Here is a 25332-nt window from a genome sequence, read left to right as displayed (position 1 = left end):
AATGAGAGCCAGTGAAAAGAGAAGCCATTTAATTGGTCAAAGCAGAGCTGAACCTCTGAGGCTGGAGTACCTGCAGCAGTCAGAGAAGGTGAGACGAAGAGACAGAAACACAAGAGGAGGATGTTGTTTGCTGTTGCTCTGACGCTCTGTTATTCTGTCAGGCCGAGTCTGGTCCTGCCAAGTTTAAAGCCGAGGGACCAAATTGGTGTTGATGTAGCGCACTCCTTCAACACTCTCATCTCTTTTCCTCTTTCTCTCCGTCTCTCCTTATCCCGCTCTTTACCTCCTAATATGCCTCTTTAGGAAGTGACAGTTGTATTTAGGGAAAAGGTTATCATTGTATTAGAATAGAGTGCTGGCCCTGAGGCTTACCTAGAATTACATGACACTGCCTGCAGCCCCCTTCGCTCTGTGCTGGGCTAAAATGTTATCAGTCTGACTTAATTACTGTCACTGGGCAGTGGAATTGACTGTAATGTATATTCCAGCGTTGGACACAGTGGAGAGATATTAAAACTTGAGTGCTGAATCCCAAGTTAAGATCTCCTGGTGTTTAACTTCAGGTCAAAGAGTTAAATTCTAGCTGTGTATTTGTCTGTATGTGTTTAGCTTCGGCTTTATACCTCACATCATCTGCTGCACACATGCACGTAGCTGCGCACACACACACAGAGCATCCTTTATCTGATTAGCTGGCACGCCTACGTGGAGCTGTGTGTGTGTGTGTGTGTGTGAGGCACAGTGCGTCGCAGCGTCAGGCCCCAGGCAGGGCATGGATTTCATTTAGGAAAGTATCAAAGGTTTACACGCTGTTCGCTTTAATCAGCATGTTTATCAGGCAGAGAAAAATTGCAGGAAGGGACCACAGGGAGAAGGAGGGGTGGGGGGGTTATCTTAAGGACCAGTAGCCAGGGAAATTGATAATGGCTACAAGGTAATTTACTGGAGACTTGTGCATCCCTCCACTGCTTCTACCCTCGCCTCTCATTCTAATTACAGCCCATGTAATGTTCTAATGAATCTGCAGGTGTGTGTCTGTAGGGGAGGGGCGTGACGGCAGGGATGGGGGGCGGGGGGAGGGTTGTGTGCGAGTATGCACCGCTGTTTGTTTGTGTGCGTCACTCCGGATCTTTTTTTTTTATTATTTATTTCCGTGAGAGAAGACTGAACGCATCTCAGGGCGGTGTCAGTATCTCTCGAGTGCATAGTTGTCTCACTGTTTCTGAAATATGAATATGATATGAAAAGCAATTAGATTAGCCCTCAGCAATATTAAAGATACATGCCACTCACAGACACGAGGCTCCACTGATACTTCAAGTTGTCACTGCGGCACCGTCTTGCAGCCGGGTTGTGTTGAGGATGGAAGCTGCGGCCAGACACACTCATCTCCTGCTCGCTCTAGACTGCTGATAAGGTCCAGGAACTGCCTCTGGTTGTGCCTCCAGTCACACACTCACATGTCCGCAAACCTCCAGGGGATATGGGCTGAACCATGAAGGCCTTGATAGGACCAGAGTGTAAACATCCCCACAGGATTGCGGTCCAATGAAAGGAAAGAGCCGTCAGGAATTTGCTTTCTTTGTCTGTTTTAGTCTTTGTGTGTCTGTGTGTGTTTACATGTGTTTGTGTGGTTTTGTTCAGATAACACTTTGGGATACCATTGGAGGCTGCGCAAGGAGTGTTTGGCCTCATGGGACGCTGACGTCATGTTGCTGTTACAATGCACGTTGCATTGTAACATACTGTATAATGGAAAGAGCATGACATCTTTGTGGTTTCCTCCATCTTTTTCCTCCCCACAGGAAAAGGAGGGTGTCGAGGCGGTGTCTGTAGGGGCCATTCTCTCCGATTACCAGAGGGTCCGCGTGGAAAACGTGTAAGTCAAACACACGCGCGCACTCATGATGGAGAACACACTTACTAACACACACCCGCTACGTTGAGGCCTCTGAACTCAAATGACGCACACTCTGTGGTCCATTGAAGGAAAAGAGTACATCCTCTGTAGTCTTTACCTCAGCGTGTGTTCCAAACTTGGACTGAGTTTTGTTTAAACACACACACGCACACATACAGACTTTTGTTTATGCCATTTTATTTAGACTAGCTTTGATTTTCTCAGGGCGGCTCAGTTTTTATGGAGCAGTAACTTCACGTGGAGAAATTAAACTGATAGTTTCATAATTGTCTCCTGATTTTTGTTAATATTAAAATTGCAGTTTTCTCATCTTTCTTATTCGCAGAAAGACGAGATGCTTTCCTTCCGTGTGACACAGATACGAATATGTCTTTGTTGTTCTTATTCTTGTTCTACTCTTTCTCTCTTTGTGTTTCATCGCCTTCCGTCCTCTCTCTTTGTTCTCTCTTGTTCTAAACTTACACAGACTGGACACATCGCAGCACAAAAGCTCTCCTCTTATTAACAAATCCTGTTGTCAGTCATCTATTGTTTCTCCTCATACAAACTAGGTGCATACACATAAGCATCTCAGGCATTTCTTGAGCTGCAGACTTTATGTCTCTGGTTACCTGCCGTGGATGTGTTTCACACTAGCTTACGATGGAGTTTTCGTGTATGTCTTGTCTTTGAATAAAGCCACTGGCAGTGGTGGCAGGTGGTAGCATGTCCTGTGGTCCCATCAGGGTGGCAGCCTTCCCACAAATGGAGAAGGTGCCCACCTCAGGTTGCTTTGATGTTGTTCTTAAGCTGGCAAATATTCAATATTAACTGCTTTGTAACCTTCTTTTCTTTCTACGACCCACTCCTCTCCCTCTCGCCCTTCACCTGTTCCCCAGATGTTTGCGGCTAGGTTTGCAGCCCCTGGCCTACCTGTGGCGCCGAGACCAAGAGTCCCTGCTCTCGGAGATGATATCATCTGACCTCCATGCTATCCTCATCAAAGTTGCTGCCTTTGGTGAGTTTGTGTCTCACTCTTTTGTGTCTCAGGCAGCTGGCAAGAAATATGACATCCCCTTCCCATGTGCTCTCACTTTTTACTTTCTCCTGAGGTGCCATGTTGGTTAAGTGGTGTTTGGCATGAGGATCGAAGGGACAGAATTTGGATTAGTGAGGTAGAGGAGGAGGAGAAAGAGAGAGGTGTAACCAGAGAGAAAAAGAGAGACAAGCAGAGTAATGCCCTAATCATCAATCCGTGGCTTAGCAGCGGTGTTGAGACTTGTGCCAGCGGCGAAGGTATTGAAGCAGAGAACAATATGAAAAGATAAGAAGCACAGAGGGAGGAGGCGTGAGGGGAAGTGCGCAGTGGTATTGGAGGGAGGAGGGGAGGGTTGGCAGTTGAGAAATAATCACAGGTGATTGCCCCGCACATTAATGCAACCTGTCAATAAGCGGCGCATGTCGCCATTGTGTGAGAGAAACACTGCATTCTCTGCTTATGCATAGCTCAGAATACGCGGCCCGTGAAGCGAAGATTAAAATCTCTCATTTACGGTTTTCAACTGCTTCAGCACTGAGGGAAGAGGTTAATGTGGTGTCACCTGCTCTCTACCTGCCTGTTTTGGAGCCCGAGGACAGGAAGATCAGATTACTGAATAACAGGAGAGAGTAAAAAAAAAAAAAAGTTTTCATTTTCTTTTCTCAGGTACATGACGTTAAGATCCCTACCTGTATGTACTTGACAGTGCAGCCGGAGCCCTTTTGACGGTGCCAGTGATAAATGATAATTACGGCTACAAATGGTTCTTTTTAGTCTCGAACTACTCACGGCGATAGATCATCATGTAGACACTGTTTACGTGCTGTTAAGTGCTTGTTGTCACCTTTGGTAGCAATCAGTCGAAAAGGGGTCCGCGGCTGACTGATGACCTGCAGAGCTGAGCAGCAGCATTCGAGATATTCGGTGTATCTTTCAACGCTGCTCAAGTAGCCTCTCGTGGAATGCACTTGTCAAGCCATTCATCTTTGGTACTTTATTTGCTGGACCCATTTTTCATTTTTAATGGTCTCATGATAAAGGACTTTTTGGTAATAAACAAAATGACTTGTCAGATGCCCGTCAGAGGAAGGATGACATCAGAATCCTTTTTTTTCCTGTGGGATTATAATTATTGTTTATAAGTCAAAATGTATTTTTATTTCCATGACACATGTAACCAGATAAGATCTGAAAGTCTGCATTTAATGTTAATTGAACCATCATAATGCGAGCTTACCTTTCTGGAATAACACATAAAGAGAAACCACACCTTAAAGACCTCAGTCACCTCGGTAACCCAGCTACCTCCGCCAAGATTTCTACTCTAAACACAACGTCGTCTAAAAGCGAATTCTGAACATTTTTTGGAAGATTATAATTAGAAAGGAAAATCACCCCGGGTGCCTTTTTGAGTGTGTACCTTGGCCTCCCACTGGAGGTGTTTGTGTGAGTATGTGTGCATGTGTGTTTTGGCTACAGGTAAAAAGGAAAGATCTTATCAGCCCTGACTCCTCACCTGTCCCGAGGCGGTGGTAATTAGAAAGGAGAGAATTGAATAGGGGTGCAAGCGCCCGAGGCGTTTTAGGCAGTACTCATATAATTGCAGCTTTGGTGGGAGCAGGTCTGAGCAGTGAGGTGTGCTGTTTAGGGGAGATTGGGTGACAGAAGGGCGTACCTGGTGGCCTTTGGTGTTTGCGTGCGTGTGTGTGTGTGTGTGTGTGTGTGTCAGTGAGCGAGAGATTTGGAGGGATTTACTCGCGCAGACCCATGAGGAGAAAAAAACAACTCTCTCAGGGCAAAGGTTAAGTCTGCATCAGAACTGACAGCCAAAACGGCTTATGATACTCTGTGGTAGTATGAAATGGGTTTTGGTGGGCTCTGAATAGTGAGAAGTCATTCAAGATTAATTTTCCTTCATTAGGCACTCAGAAAGACAGGTGGAAATTAGCAGTGAATAGATAAAGGAAGGGAAAAAAAGACTTTCTTTCTTAAGGGTGGATATATTCCTTGATGACAAATCCGTGTAGTGAAAAGACAGCTGTCCAAATGCAGGATGATCCTCTAAGTGAATTCTCTGGAAGTGTTCATTTGCGTGCTGATGGCAGCCTTAAACCACAAAAGAGAGAAAGAGGATTTTAGTCTTTGAAGATGGCAAATTGCGTGTAGCGAAGTAAGTTCAACTATCTGAGTCTGAGCCGATGAATGTCACAAAATGCTTCTAATTAGCAAAAAAAGCATTTCCCTCAAAGGGAAATGCACATTTTTGTTGGGAAACTGTCTCTTTATAATGCGATATCGCTTGAGCTAACCGTGGTAATTGGCAATTCCAAAAAGCTAGTATTAAATATTCATGTAATTAGTTAATTGATTGATTAGTGCAGGTGTGTATGAGGGCACAGGTTCAGCAGTTAATTGGTCCTCAGCTCCAGAGATAATTGGCATGTGTGAAATCAAGGTCTGTACGCCGGAAAACCTTTTATCACTGCATGATCTTCTACCCTTCACACGAACAGGGCCTTTGTGCTGTGAGACTAGGAATTTATGTCACAAATTTGCTTTCACTGATCCCCTCACCCACTTAAGGACATTGGATATCATTTAATATACACTTAAAAAGCAATTAATGTTCAGAGACATTAAAGAAAATGTACTGAAAGTCTTTCTGTCTTGTTGAAGACAATGATTTGGCAGCCTAATTGGCGTTCTTTCTGCTTTAAAGAAACATAATACAACCTGTTTTTTCAATTGCGACCATATACCCTATAAAGGAATGTTTGAGCTATATTTCCAGGGCATATAGATATGACAAACAACAGGCAGAAGATATTTTTGGAGGATGATCAACAAGGCAAGATGCAGGCATTAAGTCAGCTGTCCTCTAACCTAAGCCAAATTAACGTTAAGTCATTTCAGTCAGTCAACTCGTGTTATCTATTGTTGATGTTTTCTGTTCCTCAGTAAAGCTCTGGGTCACTACCTACACATTTGAGGAGGTTTTAGGGCATTTACAATGAATGACAGACTATTCGTTTCTGCTTTTAGGGCATAAGATTGACTGTGTTCTCATGTTTAGCCCGCTGCTTATACTGTTGTATTCTGTTGACTCAGTTCAAAAGCTTGTAGAAAAGCAATCAAAAATTGAGTCAGGTCATCAAAATTAAAACAAATATAACAAAAAATCTGAACCAAATTCATAAATCAATCACTGCTAAAACTAATGCTCGCTCTCTAAAGCCGAAGGAGACTTACACGTCACTTATTTTGTCCAGTATACACTCTAAAACCCAAATATTTTCAGTTTACAGTCAGAGAAAATAAAAAAATTTGTTTGGCTATCCTCACATGGAGAAACAGGTACCAGATAAAATGACTGAAAAGATTATCGCTTCACAAATTAATGGCCATTTAATGCTGTTTATAGAATACTAATTTCAGCTCTGTTGTCATGACTCTTAATTTTGTTGTAAAGTACGTATTTTGGGGGAAGTTTGTGACTTTGTTAGATGGCATATCCTGTAGGTACAGTAGGGGGGAGAGAAGGTCAGAGGATGACATGCAAGATTGTTATTACATGCTCAGCACCTTAAACCCCTCATTGCTCTTCCTCTTTTGCTTTTTTAAAAGAAATTGATCACATCCAGATTATTTAAAAATTTCCACCTCACAACCAGACCTGTCACAATAATTACATTATTGATTTATCGTACATATCTTATTGACGTGTCGATACACGCGCATGACCTTTATCATTTTCGCCGGCCTCGATATTGCCTGTTGTGTCTACATGCATTTTTTTCTTAATAGAGTTCAAGAGTCCGTTTAACGTATTCTTTTGATTGTGTGTGTATGTGTGTTCAATTCATTTACTTTATCTAATATTTGTTTATCATCCAACAAAAGCAGTTTTCATGACGGGCCTACTCACAACAAGAATATGTACATGACACAATAACTCATGACGTTCAGCACCTAGACAACTGTTTTACCTGCCTGACCTGTTAGACACTGACTGCGACCTTTTCTTGACAGTTCAATCAAATTGACATTCTTGAGCAGTTAGTGTAGGGGTCAAAGTTCAGCTGAAGCAGTCGTAAACAGTTGAAGTATGATGGGCAGCAAGTGTTTCTCTTTTTTAAAATCTCCTGCCACACGTTGGACATACATGTGAAGTCCCTAAAACAAACAATCTATTAATTTGCACAGGTTTTTTTTTTCCAGTTATGTACTGCATGATTGTAAGTACTCCCGGTTTCTCCTTTTTTGATGTGTTGGACTGAAAAGATTTCATCTTGATGTGATTGCTACACAATTCATGCTGCCTATTATTCTGTTCACAGACGGTGAATTTCAGATAAGAGCCTGACAAATTTCACATATAACCTTAATCTTATCATCCTTTGTACGGTGCCGCCTCCCTCCCCTCTTCTACTCCGTTCTGTATTCCTCTCTCCCTCTCTCTCTCTTTCTCTCTCTCTTGCGAAGATATGGTGATAGTGAACAGCTATTGTTTTGGCGGGGGTCTTTGAGAGTGTTGTTTAAAGGCGGATGCAGCTCACCTACTTGGGAGGAGATGCTCATTTCATCCATTTAAAGGCTAAAATGTTACACATCATGAATCCAATTTTCTCTGCCTTTTCTCTCTGAAGGCAGGGATTAAAGCCGAGCTGTCAGCTGGCACGCCAGATCTTAAGACAACCCGCGGATGTCTGCGATACTGCGCTCAGCTCAGCTCAGCTCAGCTCAGACAGTATCTCGAATCTCCCAGCTTTTTATTTAGCATTAGGCTCAGTAAGCAAAATCACAAGCGGTTTCAATTAAATAGGTAACGCACTGCTGTGGGTTTAAATTAATCAACTTCTTCGAGGTAGGAAAAGGCCAATCATGATCGTTAAAAAGAATTAGTGCAAAGGTGTGCTCTGGAAATAATTGCCATTGACTTTTATAAGGCTGGAAGTGAGAGCGGCATTGTCTGTAGAGTTCAGAAGGAGAATAATGTTTTTTATCTTTTTCTTTTGGTCCAAGACTTGAAAAAGTGAATTTTTCAAGCAGAATCAAAGGCTTTTCCAGATTTCACTTGTTATTGTAAGGTTTCTGCTATATGGTTGACTTGTATTGTGTCCTATAATGTTCCGCACAAAGTTTTAAGCATCTGTTTTTTTTCATATTTCAATATAAAAACTAAGTTTAATGTCCCACTGGCTCTCACTTTCCTGGTAAAATTTTTGTTCTTGGCTAATTTCAGCCTACTAAATGTCAACAAGGTTTTTAAAAAATGCTCTCCCTCATTACCGAACTCCCCGGTTTTAAAGTTCACTGAATTTAATTGGAGTTTTATAGGATAATACGAGGTAAAAAGCCCTTTTAAAGGAGGGCCATACCTCTCAGTCTCTCTTAAGGAAGGTCCTCTCTCTCCAAAGTGCGCTCTTGCTGTCTCTGGCGGCAGACTAATGGCAGCTTCTAGTGAGCTTATTTGGGTTTAATGTGGCATAATGAGGTTAGGTAATTGGGTTTAGGTCAAGTTGTAAAACAGGTTCAGAGGAGACAGAGATGTGAAGATCATGTAAATGAGTGGCGTTAGATCGCTGAAGGCTCACACTGGTGGCCACTCAAAAGACTTCTCAAAGAGCATGTGTTGTACAAAGACGAGCTCGTTCCACCTATCCTTCGTTTCCAAATCGTTTCGGTAACCTTAAGTCAGTCAGGAACATCAATTAAGAAAACACTCGTACAAGTGCTAAGTGGTCTTGCGAGAAATTCCTCCATGTTAATGCCATCTTGGTATCATTTTATCACTCACTCCTGTCTTCCCAGATTTCCATCGTCCTCGTCCCTCCTTGTAAATATCAAATCATGTATCATATATTATTTAAGAGCAGGGAAGTTAATGAACATATTAAAAAATGTGGCATCCCCTCAGCAATTTGGAGCCAATTATTAAAATTTGTTAAAAGGCATGACTAATTAAAGAGGATATTTAAATGGGATTGAATTTTAATGCTTTTTTTCTCCCTCCTTATTACCTTTGTGGCAGGGTTAAGATGAGAGGATGTTGAGATTAGATATTCTCACACTAATTAAGACCACAGATCCCCTGGGAAGAGAATAAGGGCCTGCTCATTCTCTCCCTCCACACTCTCCTCCCTCCCTCCCTCGCTCACTCTGCTGTGGCCCCTCAGTCTCTCCCCCGTAGTGCTGGACCACCGGGGCCCTGGAGGAGAGAGACACAGCTGGGATTAAGATGAACCCGGGATGGGATGCGACGTCCCGCCGCCACGTCCTCTCCACTCTCCTCCTGCCTCCCATCCATCGCTCCCCATGGGGCCTTGCTGATGACACGTTAACCTTTGAGGTTGTCAGGCCATGAGAGGAGAGAGATTCTCACATTACGATTAACTTTGTTCCTTTAATTAAACACATGAACGTGCCGATGAACAGGACCACGTGACACCTCGGAATAGAGGAGCTATATTGGATTTTGTAGATTATCATTAGGGTCAATTCAGCAAATTTGTCTATGGCATTATGGTCACAACTGCATGTCACTCCATAGAAGTCATCAGTAACTTGTTAATGATTATGTCAATCAGTTAAAGATAGGGAAGGCGATTCTGGAGAAAGATAATTGATTGTTGAGTCTCATTCCCAGGTTGTCAAGTTCCAGTGCTTTGGGTTAGAATTTCAGGCTGAAAACCAACCCAAAAGATTGTAATTTGACGACCAGGGAAGGAGACTCAACAATCAGCTGTCTTTCTCAAGAACTGACTTCCCTACCTTCAAAAGTCAGGGAAATGGAAAATGCTGGAGAATGAGGCAACTCCAGTGACCCCTAAAGGGACAGTTCACCCCAAAATCAATCCATCCATCTAGATTGCCTTGTGTGCATATTTACCTTAACGTCCTGTTATGTTTTAACTGTTCTATTCTTTGTAGATATCACCTGGCCTTTTTGTTTTCTTTCTTTTCTCGGGAACAGCGAAGAATGGAGGAAAACCTAGTTGTTGTTGATAGTGTGAGATGGAGTTTGGTGTCATCAGGGACAGATAAGATTGGGATTAAAACCCTTGGACGCTGGTTAAGTGCACCCATTTATTCCTGCTAATATGTACTGTACTTAATCTCTAAATTGGACTGATCAAAGTGCTAATCTATGGGTAAAGCTATGGTGCTTGGATGTCTTATTAATAGGGCAGTAGTGTATGACAAAGGGCTGATTTTCTACAAGTGCACTTGGTTGGTTGGTTTAACTTGTTTGTGTCTGGGGAGTGAGCGACAGTGAGCTTGTATTTTAGGAGCGTGGCACCACCGGGTATTCATACAAAAGCTCTCCTCCAACCTCCTCTCCCCTCCTTCTTTTCTCTCCCATGCCTCTGAGTCACTTCCATGCACCATTTCAGGGGAAGGGGAAGGAAAAGGCAAATAAACAAGATCTCTTTCCAGAGTTTATATTCTCAAAGGGAACTCGACGAGGGGGTGATGGGGGCGTGGGGGGTCTGCGGCCAGCAATTGAAAACTGTTGCCCTTACCCGGAGAGATCTGTGTACACTACTTGCAAAGTCAAACAAATAGATCCAGGGTGCAGGTTTACGTGTGTGTTTGTGCGACTGCCCGTAAACCTCCCTGCCTGTCATCTTCAATCACTGTTCTCTGTTCCTGATCAGAACCCTCTCTCTCTCTCTCTCCCTCTCTTTCCACACGTGTGTCTGTGTGTGTATTTCTGCGTTTGTGTATCGCTGTGTGTATGTTTCACATGTTCCCGTGCTGCGTTTCCCACGTGGGTGCCAGGCCTGGATCCAGAGAAGCACTTGGGAAAACCTCTGGCTGACATGGAGCCCTATCTGAAACAGGTCACAGACTGGCGGATACTCTGCCTCCCCATTTACTCTCTACACTGCAGCACTTCCATGTATAATTACATGAACACCATTTCACAGTCAGGTTACCTGATGCTCACGTACAAAGTCATTTAAAGTTTTGAAATATCTAAAGTCATAGTCCATCACATTCTTGTACAATCGCTGATTTTTATCACAGTGTTTATCGCAAATTTTTTGGGGTATTTTTAATTTAAACTGGCAGAGGAGGCGAAAGTACATACATTCTTATGAAAATAAATAGAAGTACAGATAAGTAAGAAAGTACAGGCTCTGAAATGTACTTAGAGTATAAAAGTAAAAAGTATCCCTCTGAAGGACATTTCTACCGTCAATTTCTGCGCAAAGCTAACTGAACCTCACGTCATACAAATATAATACAATTTGACTTTTAAACTTAAAGGTAGAATCAGCAGGATTTGTTTGAGAAAGATAGTTTATTGTTGAGTCTCATTCCCAGGACATCAAATGCCGACATTTTGGGATGGTAAAGCATCCCGAGCTCAGCAAAGAAATGAGAAAATAAGAAAATCCAGGCAGAGGGCTGCAGGGTCTCTGTGGATACGAGACACACACACACGCCTTTTCTCCCTTTTTGTTTTGAAATTTTAAGGAGTAGAAGGTACATATATTTGTGTTCAAATGTAGAGTAAAAGTAAGAAGTTAGAAAAATAAATACAAGTACAGATACCTGAAAAATCTACTCAAGTACAGTTACAAAGTATCTGTACTTCGTTTCTTCCCACCTCACCCCAACTGGTGTCAAACATCAGATAGTTTTAAACTGAACGTGAAGACACTAGTAATGAAAGACTTGTATTATTTCTAATGGCAATCTATTGTGTTTCTAGACTATAAATTTAAATTTTAGTTGAAATTATGGACATTGGGTGATAAGTGACAGTGACAAGTATTTTAATAAGGTGTTTTGTTTTCACTGATCAGCTCTCCCAGAAGTATGGAGTTCATATTTGCGGAGAAGGAGGTGAATATGAAACCTTCACTCTTGACTGCCCCCTCTTCAAAAGGAAGATAGTTATGTGAGTAAAGCAAAATAAACTTACAAGAATTTGTCCCTACTGCTTCTGTATGTGAACGTTTTTGTGTGTGTGTGTGTGTGTGTGTGTGTGTGCGTGTGTGTGCGTGTGCGTGTGCGTGTGTGTTTGTGTGTTTTCAGTGATGCAGCGGAGACAGTGATCCACTCAGCAGATGCCTTCGCTCCAGTCGGCTACCTGCGCTTCACCGGGATGCACACCGAGAGCAAAGACAGTGTGAGTTGAACTTCTGAAGGAATCCATGAGTGTAACTTGTTTTACAAATAAGATCAGCGCCGTTCGATGCTGAATCAATCATCTCACAACAAAAGTTTGAGCGCTGCGGGGTCGAGATACTTTAAAAGCACTCTGAGGGCAAAACAAATGCAAGAACAAAACCTTTTGGTGTCTGATAACTTTGTCGAGCAGAAGAGAAACACAGCACTGCGGGGCAGAGTTCAGATCGACCTCCAGAGGGCCTCCCTCTCTCTCGCACTCTCTCGCTCTCGGTCTCTCCCTTCATCCCTCGCTCTCTCTCCTCTAGCCCCACATGGCCTACTTTGACGTCTGCAATATTCACTGCAGCCCGAAACTAGGCCCAGCTTAATAAACATGTCTGCTCACATTAAGGCGCTTTGCATTCAGGTAGCTGGCTAAGCGGACACAGGCGGGAGTTGCGGGGAGGCAGTAGGAATTGGCTTTTGGTATATTAGAAAGAGCTGAATTGGGCTTTGCAGACAAGAAGGGTGACACTTTGAAAAACACTTCACTTCCCCTGCAAGAACAGACAACTTTATAATTCTTAGTTCACTGTGAAAAAAATCTGCAATAGAGACGCTGACCTCATTTTATGGGTGCTTTTAATTACTCTGGTTCAAATTGTCGGCTTTAATAAGACACCTACTGGCTGATGAGCGTTCCTGGCGACAGGAAGTGCTGCTTGCATGCCGTTATATTTGTTGCAGCGGGGGTCACACCGAGGGATGCTACTCGCCTGTAGCTCGACATGTCTCTGGGGTAAAGCATGTGTGTTTCACACAATAATGTGTACATTTGATTTTGTTTGCGTGCAGGAAAGTGTGTGTTTGTAGCCGCGTGTGCATCTGCATGTGTGATGGGGGCTGGGACTGTTATGGACAGAAAACATACCCCCATCCCACAACCTCCTTGACCCTGCAGCCTCACTCCCTACAGCTATATATTTTTTCACTCCCGCTGCTTCCAACCCCCATCACACAAACACACACACACGCACGCTCCTACAGCCCCTGTAGCCCCCCCTAGGTTGCTGGGGGAAGAGCAGGGAGATCCAGGGCCTGCGAGGGGAGAGGAGGGGAGGAGGGGGGGGCAACCAGGGGAGAACCTGCCCTGGTTCAGCCTTCTGAAGCTCTTCTCGTCAGGGTGACAGATCTGCGGTGACACCAGCACTAGAGGAAACTGCACCGAGCTCAGGGGGTGGGGATGGACCACCATCATTTGCCCTCCGTTAATGCTAGTCAAGCTATTTTTCATGCTGGCCAGGAGAGAGGGGCTGAAGTATAATTAATTTGATTATCATATGGCCTAATGCGGTTGACAGCAGATGAGGGGGGTGACTGAGTGTGAGGGGGGGGCGTTGAGGAAATATGAAATATGTATTCAAATGTGTGACGCCCCAGCAGGATTTGGCAGGTAATATGTATGCCTTAGAGAATGGTAATGATTTGTTATTTAAAGAAGTAGCAAAGAGAGTAGAGAGGCAAAGTATAAGTAAACAGAAGGAAAAAAACTGAAATCCAAAACATGTCTCACCCATCCAGGCATGAGTTTTGACTGACAGCCAGCATGATTGAATCTACAGTATCAGAAAACACCACTCCCTACTCGCCTGAGCCGCGAATATGTTAGCATGTTGTTTCATATTCATTCACCTTGAAGTTATGTGTGTCTGGGCCGTTGTCATAAAAAGAATGACACACACACGCAGCCCGCTTAGTGGGGTATTTGAAAAGGCCGGCTAATTATACAGCATTTTGTCTGTCTTTGCAAAAGGCTCTGCGCTCTTTGGTGGGCGTTTGGCCTGATGTATTCCCTGTGGTGCTTTATTGCAGGATGTGGTGGCGAGAGCTTTGCCCCATGGTAGTTGTCCTTGCCAGAGCGCCATTGACAAGATGACTGAGGAGGTGGAATATGCTGATCAAGCTGAAGACAACCAGCAAGAATTTACATCAAATTGTGACCTTAGTTGTCAGCGGGGCCACGGTGAGATTCATTTATGGTGAAACATGCACGTGCAGACATGCATGCTCGAGTGTGCGCGTCAGATGATATCTGTGTGTTGTGTGTGGTCCCTGAATCTGTGTCATGCGGCCAGCATCATGATGCTAGTGTTCTTTGAGTGATTGTTTGACAAGAGCTGTCATTTCTGCAACGTGTTTGTGACAGTCTCTGAATTCATTTCTTCTTTGACATAAACCACCTATGCATGAATTGCTCTTCATACAGCATATTCCCTGGTTGTAAATGAAGAAATAAACAGCCTATTTTATACGTTCTAAAAGTGTTGATCAAGCATTGGACCAACCGTTTGTACTACTGACTGCACAACGTACTTGTTGAAATCCAAACCTGCTAACCCTCCCCTTTTCATGTTGCTGTATCTCTTCCTGCAGATCTCCCTCCATCCTGCTCACCAAGGAGCTCCAGAGGCTATCAGTGGATCTCTGGCATCAACGGCCTTCAGAGCCAAGAACCAGGGATCCAGGGCCAGACACAGGCAGCTTTCACACTGCTGCAAAGTAATACTTGAAGATTCTTTCAGATTCTTTTTTTTTCCCTCTTTGAAAAAGCAAAAGGCACACAAACGACATTCACAAGTAAACCAATCTTTAATAAGTCATGTTTTCTCCCATCAAATACAGATTACATCTTTGATATGATCAAGGGGAAGATGATACAGAATTCCTTTGTCCAGGGGTGATTGAAGGAGCTCAGTAAAAAAAGATTCTGCAGGGCTTACTGTACCTCCTACTCAAGAACCAAAAAATTAAATGGAGAGAAGCATACGGGGGAAAACTTCTTTGTCCCTTGGGTGTCTTTCTTTCTCCTCGCTGTGTTTGCTAAAGACACACGAGGAGGTGTGGCAGAGCTTGAGAAGTCGTTTCTTATTCAAAGGTGCTTGTCAACCCAGCAGGCAAAACCCTGTGTGTCAAAAACGCCATCCGTCACAAGAATGCTATAGCGAGTTGGCCACCGTACAAGGACAAGCACTTCAAATTAACCAAGCCTCTTTTATTTAAAACACACACACTCAGACAGTGCAGTCATGTTGGGTGGGTTATCGTTTTTGCCCTGCAGAAGTTTAAAAGTGCACGCTTTTACAGTGCATCTGAGTCTCTTTTTTTCTCTCTTTCTCTTTTTTGATGGAGAAAGAGGAGCGAAAGATGAAAAGCATATTTAATGTTTATCGTGGTGCTCGGCTGAACAGCCTTCACAGTGCAGAGACAATATTAAACAAGTTAATATTTAATGAACAACCTCTTTGTATGAGGGCGAAGTAGTCTGAGACGCTCGTGTTGGCAAAGGAAAAACAAACTTGAAGCTCTTTCAAATGATTGTAGGGAGAAAGGCTTTTGCTTTGAGCCCTCGTGCCTGCGTTTGCATCTAAAGCCTACGATGTGCACACATGCTGTGTTAGACCGCACTTTATAGAAGGGGACAAACACCATTACCACTTTAAAGCAGTTTCAACGGATTTCAGTGTCAGAAAAAAACAAACTTCTAAACTATCACCTCTTAACTACGATGGCATTCAAATGACTGAACTGTTTGAACAAACTGAATATGTGGCAGGTATAGCACCGACACTTCTACACAAGCAATGCCTGTACACTGACTTAGACTCCATGAGTATTTGTTTACTGGCAACCTTGCTTGTTGCAGTGGTAGAGGATACAACTCATAATTACTTCAAAATATGAGGAAACCAAACAAGAAAAACATATGCAGAACCAGAAGAAGTTTATAGAGGTAAACCAAAAACACGAGTCTCCAAGAACCAAAACTAGTGCTCGGGCCAAATGGGGCACTTCCTTTGGTCACAAGCCTGCAATTTTTCTTGTGTAAACACGGATTTGGATTTCATTTGGGATATATTGAATTTTTTTGTTTGGACTATACAGCCCGTATTATTATATGCGGTACATAACAGCATTTCCCCAGCATGCTTCAGTTAGCTTAGCCAAGATGGGATCAGGCTATGGTCGGTTAAATTATGTTACAATGATTTAAATATGATGCTACACTAAATTGATCTACCTTATAATGTGTTTCCTGTGTCCAGGTGAGTTGGACAGCAAAGGCTGGAAAATGAAGGACATTATCCTGGTCCACCTGTATGTGAGGTGCATGGAAGACTTTGCTCTACTCAACGCAGTCTACAAGAAACACTTTGGCATGAACCCTCCAGCCAGGTGAGAATAGCAAAGCATTTACCATTTATTTTTAATTTGACTTATTACTGTAGCATTCGTCCCCCTCTTTTCCTTGTAGGGTGTGTGTTCAGGCTCCTCTACCTGCAGGTCAGCTGCTGCAGATGGACTGCCTGCTCCATGACTGGAGCGAGCCCCTTGAGGAAGGCTGCTTCCACCAGAGGGAAGCCCTGCATGTCCAGAGTCTGTCCCACTGGGCCCCAGCCAACATCGGGCCCTACAGCCAGGCACTCAGGGTAAGGCTCCAAGGCCCACAACAGGGAGAAAGTGGAGTTTTTAAAGGAGAAGTTCACCCAAAAATGAAAATTCAGTAATTATCAACTCACCCCCATGATGATGGAGAGTTGGGTGAAGTTTCGTTGTCCACAAAACATTTCTGGAGCTTCACAGCAAAACAGTGTTGCAGCATTCTCCTAATTAGTGAAGTAGCTGGGGACCACAACAACAAAAAACTCCATAAAGCTTGTCTGATTGATTGATTTGAAAAGACATCATTTAAACCCTTGATGTGCGGTCAAGCTTGTGCATCCACTTCGGACGCTTTTAGCCTGGCTTCGCAGCCATCTTATGTTTTTTTCTTTGTTTGTTTTAACACAATTCCCCATCTATTTCAGTTGTTGCAATGCTGGTTTGCTGTGAAGCTCTAGAAATGTTTTGTCGACTATGAAACTTCACCCACCTTTCCATCGGCAAGGGGAAAAGTGGATAATGATTACATTTGAATTTTTGGGTGAGCTTATCCTTTGAGAGTGTTGACAGTTTATTTTTGGTGTAAACTAATCAATTATTCATTGATAATCAGTTTTTAACATTACAATCTTGTCAACGGATTACATTTTTTCTCTTGATCATTTTCTGTTTGTTTCAATCTTGTTCTTCACATTACTTGTGTGGCTACTGATTGCAGTTAATCCCTTAAACCCTGCCTGAGAGCCTGTGCCAAAACAAGGAACATTATTTTCTTATGTGTCATTGTTTGCAAAGCAATTCATAGTATCACTTGAGGGTGGTTAGTAATGGATTAATGGTGGCACACCAAGGATTCATTTGGTGAATGATGAATCACGCCTGTGTTTCTTGTGATGCTTTATTGTGCTTGACTCTTACAAAGCAATTGAAGTGTCCCAGATTACGTGATTTGCTTTGGGTGCGTCTGTGTTGTCTCTGTTTATGTGTAGGTGAATGTGTGCAGATGATTGTGATTGTTGCTTTGTGTGATAGTTTGTTCTCATTACTACTTTTATGCATACATGTAAATATGTATGCCTTTTATAGGGGACAGTGTGTATCCATTTTTGCACTTGTTTGTAAAGCTACGAATTGAACTTCTTTCATATTGTTTCAAAACCCAGAAAGAATGCTGAATTCAAAGACAGAGCAGAGGAAGTGTGGGCCGCGGTTGCACGGTTGGCTTGGCGTTTTGTTTACCCAGTGTGTATTATATGGGATTACACTTGTCAAGGTACTGTCAACAAGGATAGTGTCCATCTCCTCCACACTGTCCTTGATCCTGCAGCCAAATCCGTCTATGAGTGAGAACATGTGTGGATTAGCCATTCGTTCAGAGCTTGACGGCATATCTCAGCAGTGTGTCACTGAAGCTCAGAGGATCTTGTGCAGTTTGGATTCCTGAGATGTAACCTACAGAGTCAGGTTTGCTTTTAACATGCCAGCAGTGTTTGATTTCCTCAATGGGGTCTCATTGAGACATGAAATTGAAGTCAGCTGTGGGCATGTACTGTTGCCTCTGGAAAACCGTCTAATCTCTCATTCCTCTAATGATCATTCATATCCAAAGCAATTTGAGAAAACAATGAGAGGAGTTTGCTCGCTCAGAGCGGTGCACGCCGCTTCATACGACCCCTGCGTCGCCTCTCAGTGTGTCTGCTCCTCCTCCACGCTACAGTGACTTAATTTGATCAAAAATGTATTAACAACTCTTCAGTACAGCTAAAGATTTTTACATATTGATACAATTACCCCCACGCTGTGAGCAAGCATGCATTGCCACCCCTCCTCTCACCAGTACCACGTTGACTCCATCTTAATGACAATTTTGCTTGGTGACTCGCCGTGTGACACCATGGCGACCGGCTCTGGTTACAACAGAGACAGTAAAAGCTTCTGTGTGAGACCAAATAACCTGGAGCCCTCCACACTCACTGTGGAAAATAATTAGTAATTAAAAGAAGAATCCATCTACACAAGGGGGTTGGGAGGGGGGTTGAACTTGAAATAATTAAAGGACGAATGTGTGATCTTAAAGCAGCGATATGCAAGAATTGGCAATTTCTTTTTTGGTGACATGGCATCCCTACAGTTTTGGGTCACAATTCATTACGTTTTTGACAGGAGTCAGCGTTTTTAATGGGAATGGTAAATATTGCATTAGGTATTCACTGAAACAAATATTAAACCACAAAGCTTAATTACCACAAAGATTGATTACCTCCGCCAAGGTTGCTGTGTTTTCACCTGTGTCCGTTGGTTGGTTGGTTTGTCAGCAGGATTACACAAAAACTACTGAACGGATTTCCACAAGACTTGGATGGAGGATGGGTTTTGGCCCAGAATAGAGACTTTTCGATGTGGATTCAAATAAAGAGACTAGAAATTGCTTTTCCCACTTTCTTAAACATTACGAGATAATGTGTTTTTCGACATTTTCTTTCATTTTAATTTCTCAGAGAATAATGCATGGATCTTGATGAATTAAATCAGCTGTATTTAGGTGGCTGGTATCTATGACTGAGTACAATATGGTGCGGATCCTTGATCTGGTACGCTTTGATTAGATCTTTGAGGCAAATGACTGTAGCCTTTGATAAATGACTCTGGTTTATTTTCTTGTTTGTTAAGCGTAATAATGCTAACTGTGTGAATGCGCTGTAGTCAAATACAACTGTAAACTGACCAACGTCCATCTCTATCGGGACCAGCGTCTTCTTTTGTCAAGTGTCCATTTGTTTGAGAGACAGCACATGGCTACTGACAGAACATGCCACTGTGGCCCTGCAGGATTTGACTGCAGTCGGCCTCCCCCGCGAAAGGGTGGTACTGGTGGAGGTAGAGACGGACGGCATCAGGGGTTGGCATGTGATGGATGCTGGACCTTCAAACTCCATCCATCTCTTCATCTATCTGCCTGGCTTGTCATGTCTCTCAGCTTCAGCTCTCGGGAGCGGCATGCTGACTGAATGTCGGCTCGGCCTGGCGAGCTGACAGATTCAGATCCGACTTGATTTAAAGAATTAGTTAACCTTTATGATGTCAAAGCTGGGGGCCTCTTGGTTTATTGTATGTTAATGTATGATAAGCCGGTAGTTTAGGTAAAAGCCGCGAGCTATAAAGACAAAAACAGTGATTTAATTTATGCTTTGTTTGTTCCCTACCTGGTTGACACTTTGTTGAGGTTACATTCACCATAATATGTATTACTTTCAGTGTAATATATAATTTATGAGTGCAGTGGTATCAAAGTTCTTGCCACTAATTGTTTTGTTTTGCTGTTTGCTTGTTTTTTTTTTTATCAGCGATCTGATGCAAATTTCTGTCATTTATTTCGGACATAATTTGCATAATCTAATTAAGATATGAGACATTTCACCCTTTTATTACATCAATCAATTCAATAAAAACAAAAGATGCTCTCAGACATCCGGCTTTTATTTCAAAAAATAAAAAACAAATTCTCTCACTACAACAAAAGCAAAGTAATGGCATGCTTTTAAAAGAACTAAAAGTTATTACTGCATTGTCTGTCAGTTGTTTCTTAGAAGAAGCTTTTAAACAATTATGTTGCATTAACATAAGAGCCGGAAAAAAAGGAGCACGAGCTTGTTGCTTTAGCCAGCATTGTTCCACGTTTTTAAACAGGAATCCATTTGTACAAATTACAGACTATTACACTTATGAGATGCCAGACCGGAAAAAAAATTGACGTATCATTTACTGAAGTCCGACTTAACAACAGGAGTCTCAAACTGCAGGATTTCTCCACGTCTATTTAGATTAATGCTGCCTGTTCCGTCACATTCCCTTCAGAGACGCGTTAACAGAGGCAAACACAATAGCCAAAACGGGTCTGAATAGAAAGACTATCAGTTGAATGGTTGTTAAACATCTCCTCTTTCCTGTTAAGGTAAGTGGCTCACCCCTGGGATATTTGCAGTGGAAATTATACTCACTGATCAGATTCTGCGGGGTGTGTTTTGGGAGCAGACTGCACTAGCCTCAGGTTGCTGGTGAGCACTAACCCCTTGCCTCGTTCCCCTAATTGTGAGTGACAGTCAATATTGTGGAAGGCCGCCTCGCACAAGCCGGCGACAGGATTTGCATTGGATTTTGAAAATTGTCAAAGTGGACTGTGAGGCATCGGGAGGGAAGTGGATCTGACGTTGCCAATTAGCGTCAAAAGGGAGGAGTGTACTGTGGCGGGTGGCAGAATTTGAATAATCTTCTCACGGGAGTCTTAATGTTTAAAAACAATGAGCTGAACTCCGTCCGGCCCACTTGATGAAAAGTTCAGAGGTCAGGCTGAGTCACAGTGAGGTTGGGGCCACCCATGTAGGGCCAGAGAGAGGGACTAAAAGTAGAACATAGGTAAAAGTGTCCTCATCTTGTTGGAATTCTGACAAACATTCTGAGAAACATTTTTTGGGGGTCTGGGAAACATTTTTTTTGACATTTTACAGACTGAAAGATTAATTGTGACAATAATTGACAGATTAATTGAAGGAATCAGTTGAATAAAATGTGATAAAGATCCCCAAACAAAGTTGAACATGGACGTTGCGGTTACGTGGCATGCATCTGACACTGCTGTGTCACGCCACAAAATGTACTCGTTCTAACCTATCGTTCGCCATCTGTGTTTTAAAATAAACGTACGGATGTGTCGGAGTGTTTTCCATTAGAAATGTAGTAGGTGAACAAACAGGCCATGATGTGTTTGTGAAGATAGCAGCCGTTCTTTATGTTGAACAATCAAAGAGTCGACAGCTAAAAATGAGCTAGTGTGGCGAGTGAGAAAGCAAAGGTTTTTAGTGATGAATTGCAGAAATTAAGCTAAGTGCTTCAGTTTTATGGTTTGTTGTTCTCACCCAGAATGTTTCACTACTGTAAAAGAGCCAACATGCACAATTCAGCAGCCCCCCATTACATCAAACATCCCCCCACCTCCCCAAACTTCCTTAACCTACATCTAGAGAATACATCTACCTCAATTACCACAGAAGAGTAATTAGCCAAAAAACAGTGTGTGTGCGTGCGTGCATCTGCGTTCAGGGAGGTATTCATGCAGCACGAACAGATTAATTAGGACATTTAACTTCATTTCTAATATAACAAAATTAATCCCATAAAATATGAGGGATCTCGGAGGAGGTGCCTGTCAGCATCTGACGCCTCTCCCCTGTTTGCCATAATCTATTAAAACCTTGCTTTTATCTCACCTCTCCCCCTGTCATACTTTATGGATTTTTTCATAAACACGGCCCATACTTCATAAATGTCTCAATTTTCTAGTCTATTAACATTACTTCAAAAGCGCTTGATAAAAGAGGAGGGCATGCGTGAAATAATGCACCAATAATACGAAGCGCTGGAGGCTAGAACAGTAGGGGCGGCTCTCCAGCGTGCACACTCAGACAATGCAAGGGATGTTATCAACTTTAATAAAAGAACAAATGATCACTTTCGCCCAAGGAGGAGGGGAGATGAGGCAGGGAGGAAGGGGTGGGGCCAGGAGGGGAACAGTTGTCGAGTAATTGAGACGATGAAAAATGAGGTCTTGAAGGCTCAGCGGTTTGAGATTGAAGGCTACTCAAAACTACGGCGCTCTTCCGTACGTGTAGTTACTTGCTCCCAGTTGCAGCGGAGGATGTTAACACAGATTTGTTTTTCCTTTTCATTTCACTGTAGGCACAAGTGGAACAGGCTGGCTGCTTCCTCTCCTGAATGCCTGAATTGTGTGCAATGAGTTGAACCTTTTGTCTGCAGAGAGTCAGAAAGGTTTTGACTGACAGTCGGGCTTCACCTCACAGCCTTCTCCCCGGCGAGCATCGATTCAGTTCCTGTCTCTGTACATCACCCGAGTCTGTCTCTGTGGGCTTTACTCATCCTGCCCAAACACTGGGGTCAACTGTCTTCACTTGAACTGGACACACACGAAACACGCTGATCAAACCCAGTAAGGCCTTAGCGCAATGGCATGTCGGGCTGTATGCCCCGAGGCCAGGTCTTACAAAGACACACACAGACGCACAGATGCACCTGTGTGCTCTTTGTGATAAGCCCTGGCTGCACGACAAGGTAAACTGGTTCGGTCATTAAAATGAGTCACGGGTGACTCACTGTAAGAGACTCATGACTGACTGACAGGGACAGGTATGCAGCATTCAAACCACATTCTGTGACATGCAAATATATAAAGATGTATGTGTAGACAAACAAAATGAGCAATTGAGCACACAGATAGTATCTCAAGCCATCTGTACCTAAACATTTGTTGACAAATGTTTGCTCGTGTGCAGGTCTGTGTGTACCCACAACATGTGTGCATACTCGTCTCCCCCTTTCTCCCCCCTGTTGACACATGTTCATTGCTCCGTCCTAGGACGATGCTGGAGCTATCGGATGTGAGTTGATTACTTGTGCCTCTAAACGTGTCCAAATCAGACCAGCTTTTTAATCTGACGAGGGGGCAGTTTTATGGGAAGTGGTCGAAGGCAGAGGAGGTAATTATGTTCCTCCCAACCCCATCCCACACGTCCCCCCTTTCCCCCCTGCTGACCTGCCATTGCAGTGGTCATTTCCCAATGCTTTCTATACTACATTATCCTGCGCTGCTGCTGATGCTGCTGCTACTGCAGCACCACGTGGGAACAGGCTGGTATCAGCTTGTACCAGGCGAGGACAGGGTAAGGACTGGATCTGTCAGAGTGCATCGACTCTCGGGCGGCCACGTACGCCGGCGCTGTGCCTCTGCCCCGGCCCCTGCCACACTCCCACTCATTAATGGGCCCGGCCCTGACAACTGATCCTAATTGCCTTTGAACAGCTCTTCATGTATTATTGGTGCCTGACTGCCTTGGTTCATGTCAACAAGCCATGGGAAGCAGGGACAGGATAGCCACGGCCATCGTCGCCCTTTCCTCTTTTACATACTGGATGATGTGGAGGGACACTACTAGATATGCATACGTCATGTGTGTACGTGGACTTATAGGTGGACATGTACCACTTAGCCGTCCTTAATCACCCTGGAAGCCTCAAGGGACACAGGTCTCTTGTGTCTCTAGTGAATGGTCAACATCCTCAGTGTACAGGAGTCTTTCACCTTTGTGTGCTGACCGTGTAAAATTAAAATTTAATGGATTTTAGCCGAATGTAATCAGTAGAATTATGATTTTATTAGAGAATGGTGGACATGAGTGTGTATGTATGTGTGTGTTTGTGTGTGAGATTGTTTTCTTCTCACTTTGTCACTGCTGATGAGCAGCGGAGGGGTGAATGGTTCAGAGACATCAGGAAGGCATCTGAGAAGCGTCATGTAAAGATCCCACCACGGCCGAAATCCACCAAGACACTCGCGCTATTACAATCGCAATCACAAACACTCAGTCAAAACGCATCATTATTTGTAGTGCCGTGTGTGAATTATTACCCCATATCCAACTATTTACTTCCCATTTTACCCTTCCATTTGAAAACAGGAGAGGGAGAGGTGGGGTGGCGTGGCTTTTTTTATTTGCGGAATGAAATAACTGAATAGCAAATGCATAGATAAAAAGCATAGCGGCGTGTCCTGTCCACTCCCATCACTGTCTGAGAGAGGAGAGACGTATGACCATCCCATTACTATGGTAACTAGCCACTATATTCAGAGCTGCCCGGGTGTGTTTCTTCCCCCTGCAGTGACGAGAGGGCATAGCTGACAGGGCCTACACACACACGCACACGCACACACGCACACAGTCACACACACATGTATTTATATACACACACAGATAAGGAGGGTCTGGAAGATGCTCCTTGTGAAATATACACATGTGTGGCAAATACAGACAGAACAATACAGGGGCCAGTTCCCACACATACTAATGTGATGACATACAGAAACTAATAGGAAACAGTGTCAGGGAGAAATGCAGTCCCTTACCTTTTGGATTTTTTTTTCCAAAATACACAAGCATTAGGGGAATGTAGCAGTAAGGGAATTAAATCAAATTAAAAGAAAAACTGCATTATGCGTTCATATTTTTGATAGCTATCAGCCAAAAAAAGAATTAAATATAACTGTCCAGCATTAAATGAATAGAGTGTTTTGTTGTTTGTGGTAACAAAGAGAAACCATGATTGATGTTACCAACAAACACTAATTGTCACCTACCCAGAATGGGTTAGTGTGAAAGATGGCTTGTTACTGCAGCAGATTCACCTACTGACTGCTGTACAGCACTGTTATGTGTATTTTTAGGAAGCTGCTGTTTAAGAGGATCTCTATCATTATTAAGCTCTGCCATGTTTCTGCAATTCTCCAAGTTGCACACGCCTCTGGTTAGAAATGATTATTACGTCCACGTGCAACAGCGTGGGAGCATTCCCATTTTGTCTTCATTTATTAAGGGTTTTTTTTTTTTTTTTTTAGCAGTGCTGCAGATGACTCAGAAAAGAGTTAGCGTTCACACTCCATTTACTTTTGGCCACTCGCTTCATCATAAATTTCACATGGAGCAATTCTTCTGAGCAGTAACTTTTAACCTGGGTCATTCATTTTTCAAATGCCATTGTCATCAAGGCACGTTTTACTGAGTTAAAAACTGCTGCAGATGAATAAAATACGGTCTCCTGTTTTTTCTGCGGACATATCAGCATGTTCACTTTTAATATATATTTATTATTGATAATATGGATTTATTATGTAAGGGGATGTCAGGCCCTGCAAGTCTAGGTAATGTAATGAAGCAGAGATGCTCAGGGTAAGAGTTCATTCAATATAAGATAGAGAACACAATAT

The 25332-nt window shown here is 43.1% G+C and overlaps 1 protein-coding gene across 1 annotated transcript in view; it reads left to right on the top strand.

Annotated features, from left to right (window-relative positions):
- Window positions 1-25332, top strand: part of dph6 (diphthamine biosynthesis 6) — a 60626-nt gene that overhangs the window by 14507 nt on the left and 20787 nt on the right. The window contains exons 4-12 of the mRNA XM_073482714.1: window positions 1806-1879; window positions 2800-2918; window positions 10722-10783; window positions 11756-11850; window positions 11988-12081; window positions 13935-14085; window positions 14496-14621; window positions 16166-16295; window positions 16375-16549. Of these exons, the coding sequence (XP_073338815.1) occupies window positions 1806-1879; window positions 2800-2918; window positions 10722-10783; window positions 11756-11850; window positions 11988-12081; window positions 13935-14085; window positions 14496-14621; window positions 16166-16295; window positions 16375-16549 (1026 nt within the window). The remainder of the gene's footprint in view (window positions 1-1805; window positions 1880-2799; window positions 2919-10721; window positions 10784-11755; window positions 11851-11987; window positions 12082-13934; window positions 14086-14495; window positions 14622-16165; window positions 16296-16374; window positions 16550-25332) is intronic.

Source organism: Pagrus major, chromosome 16 (assembly GCF_040436345.1).
Source record: "Pagrus major chromosome 16, Pma_NU_1.0".
Classification (NCBI taxonomy): Eukaryota; Metazoa; Chordata; class Actinopteri; order Spariformes; family Sparidae; genus Pagrus; species Pagrus major.
Note: the sequence above shows the minus strand (reverse complement) of the source record. Positions and strands in the feature narration are given on the sequence as shown.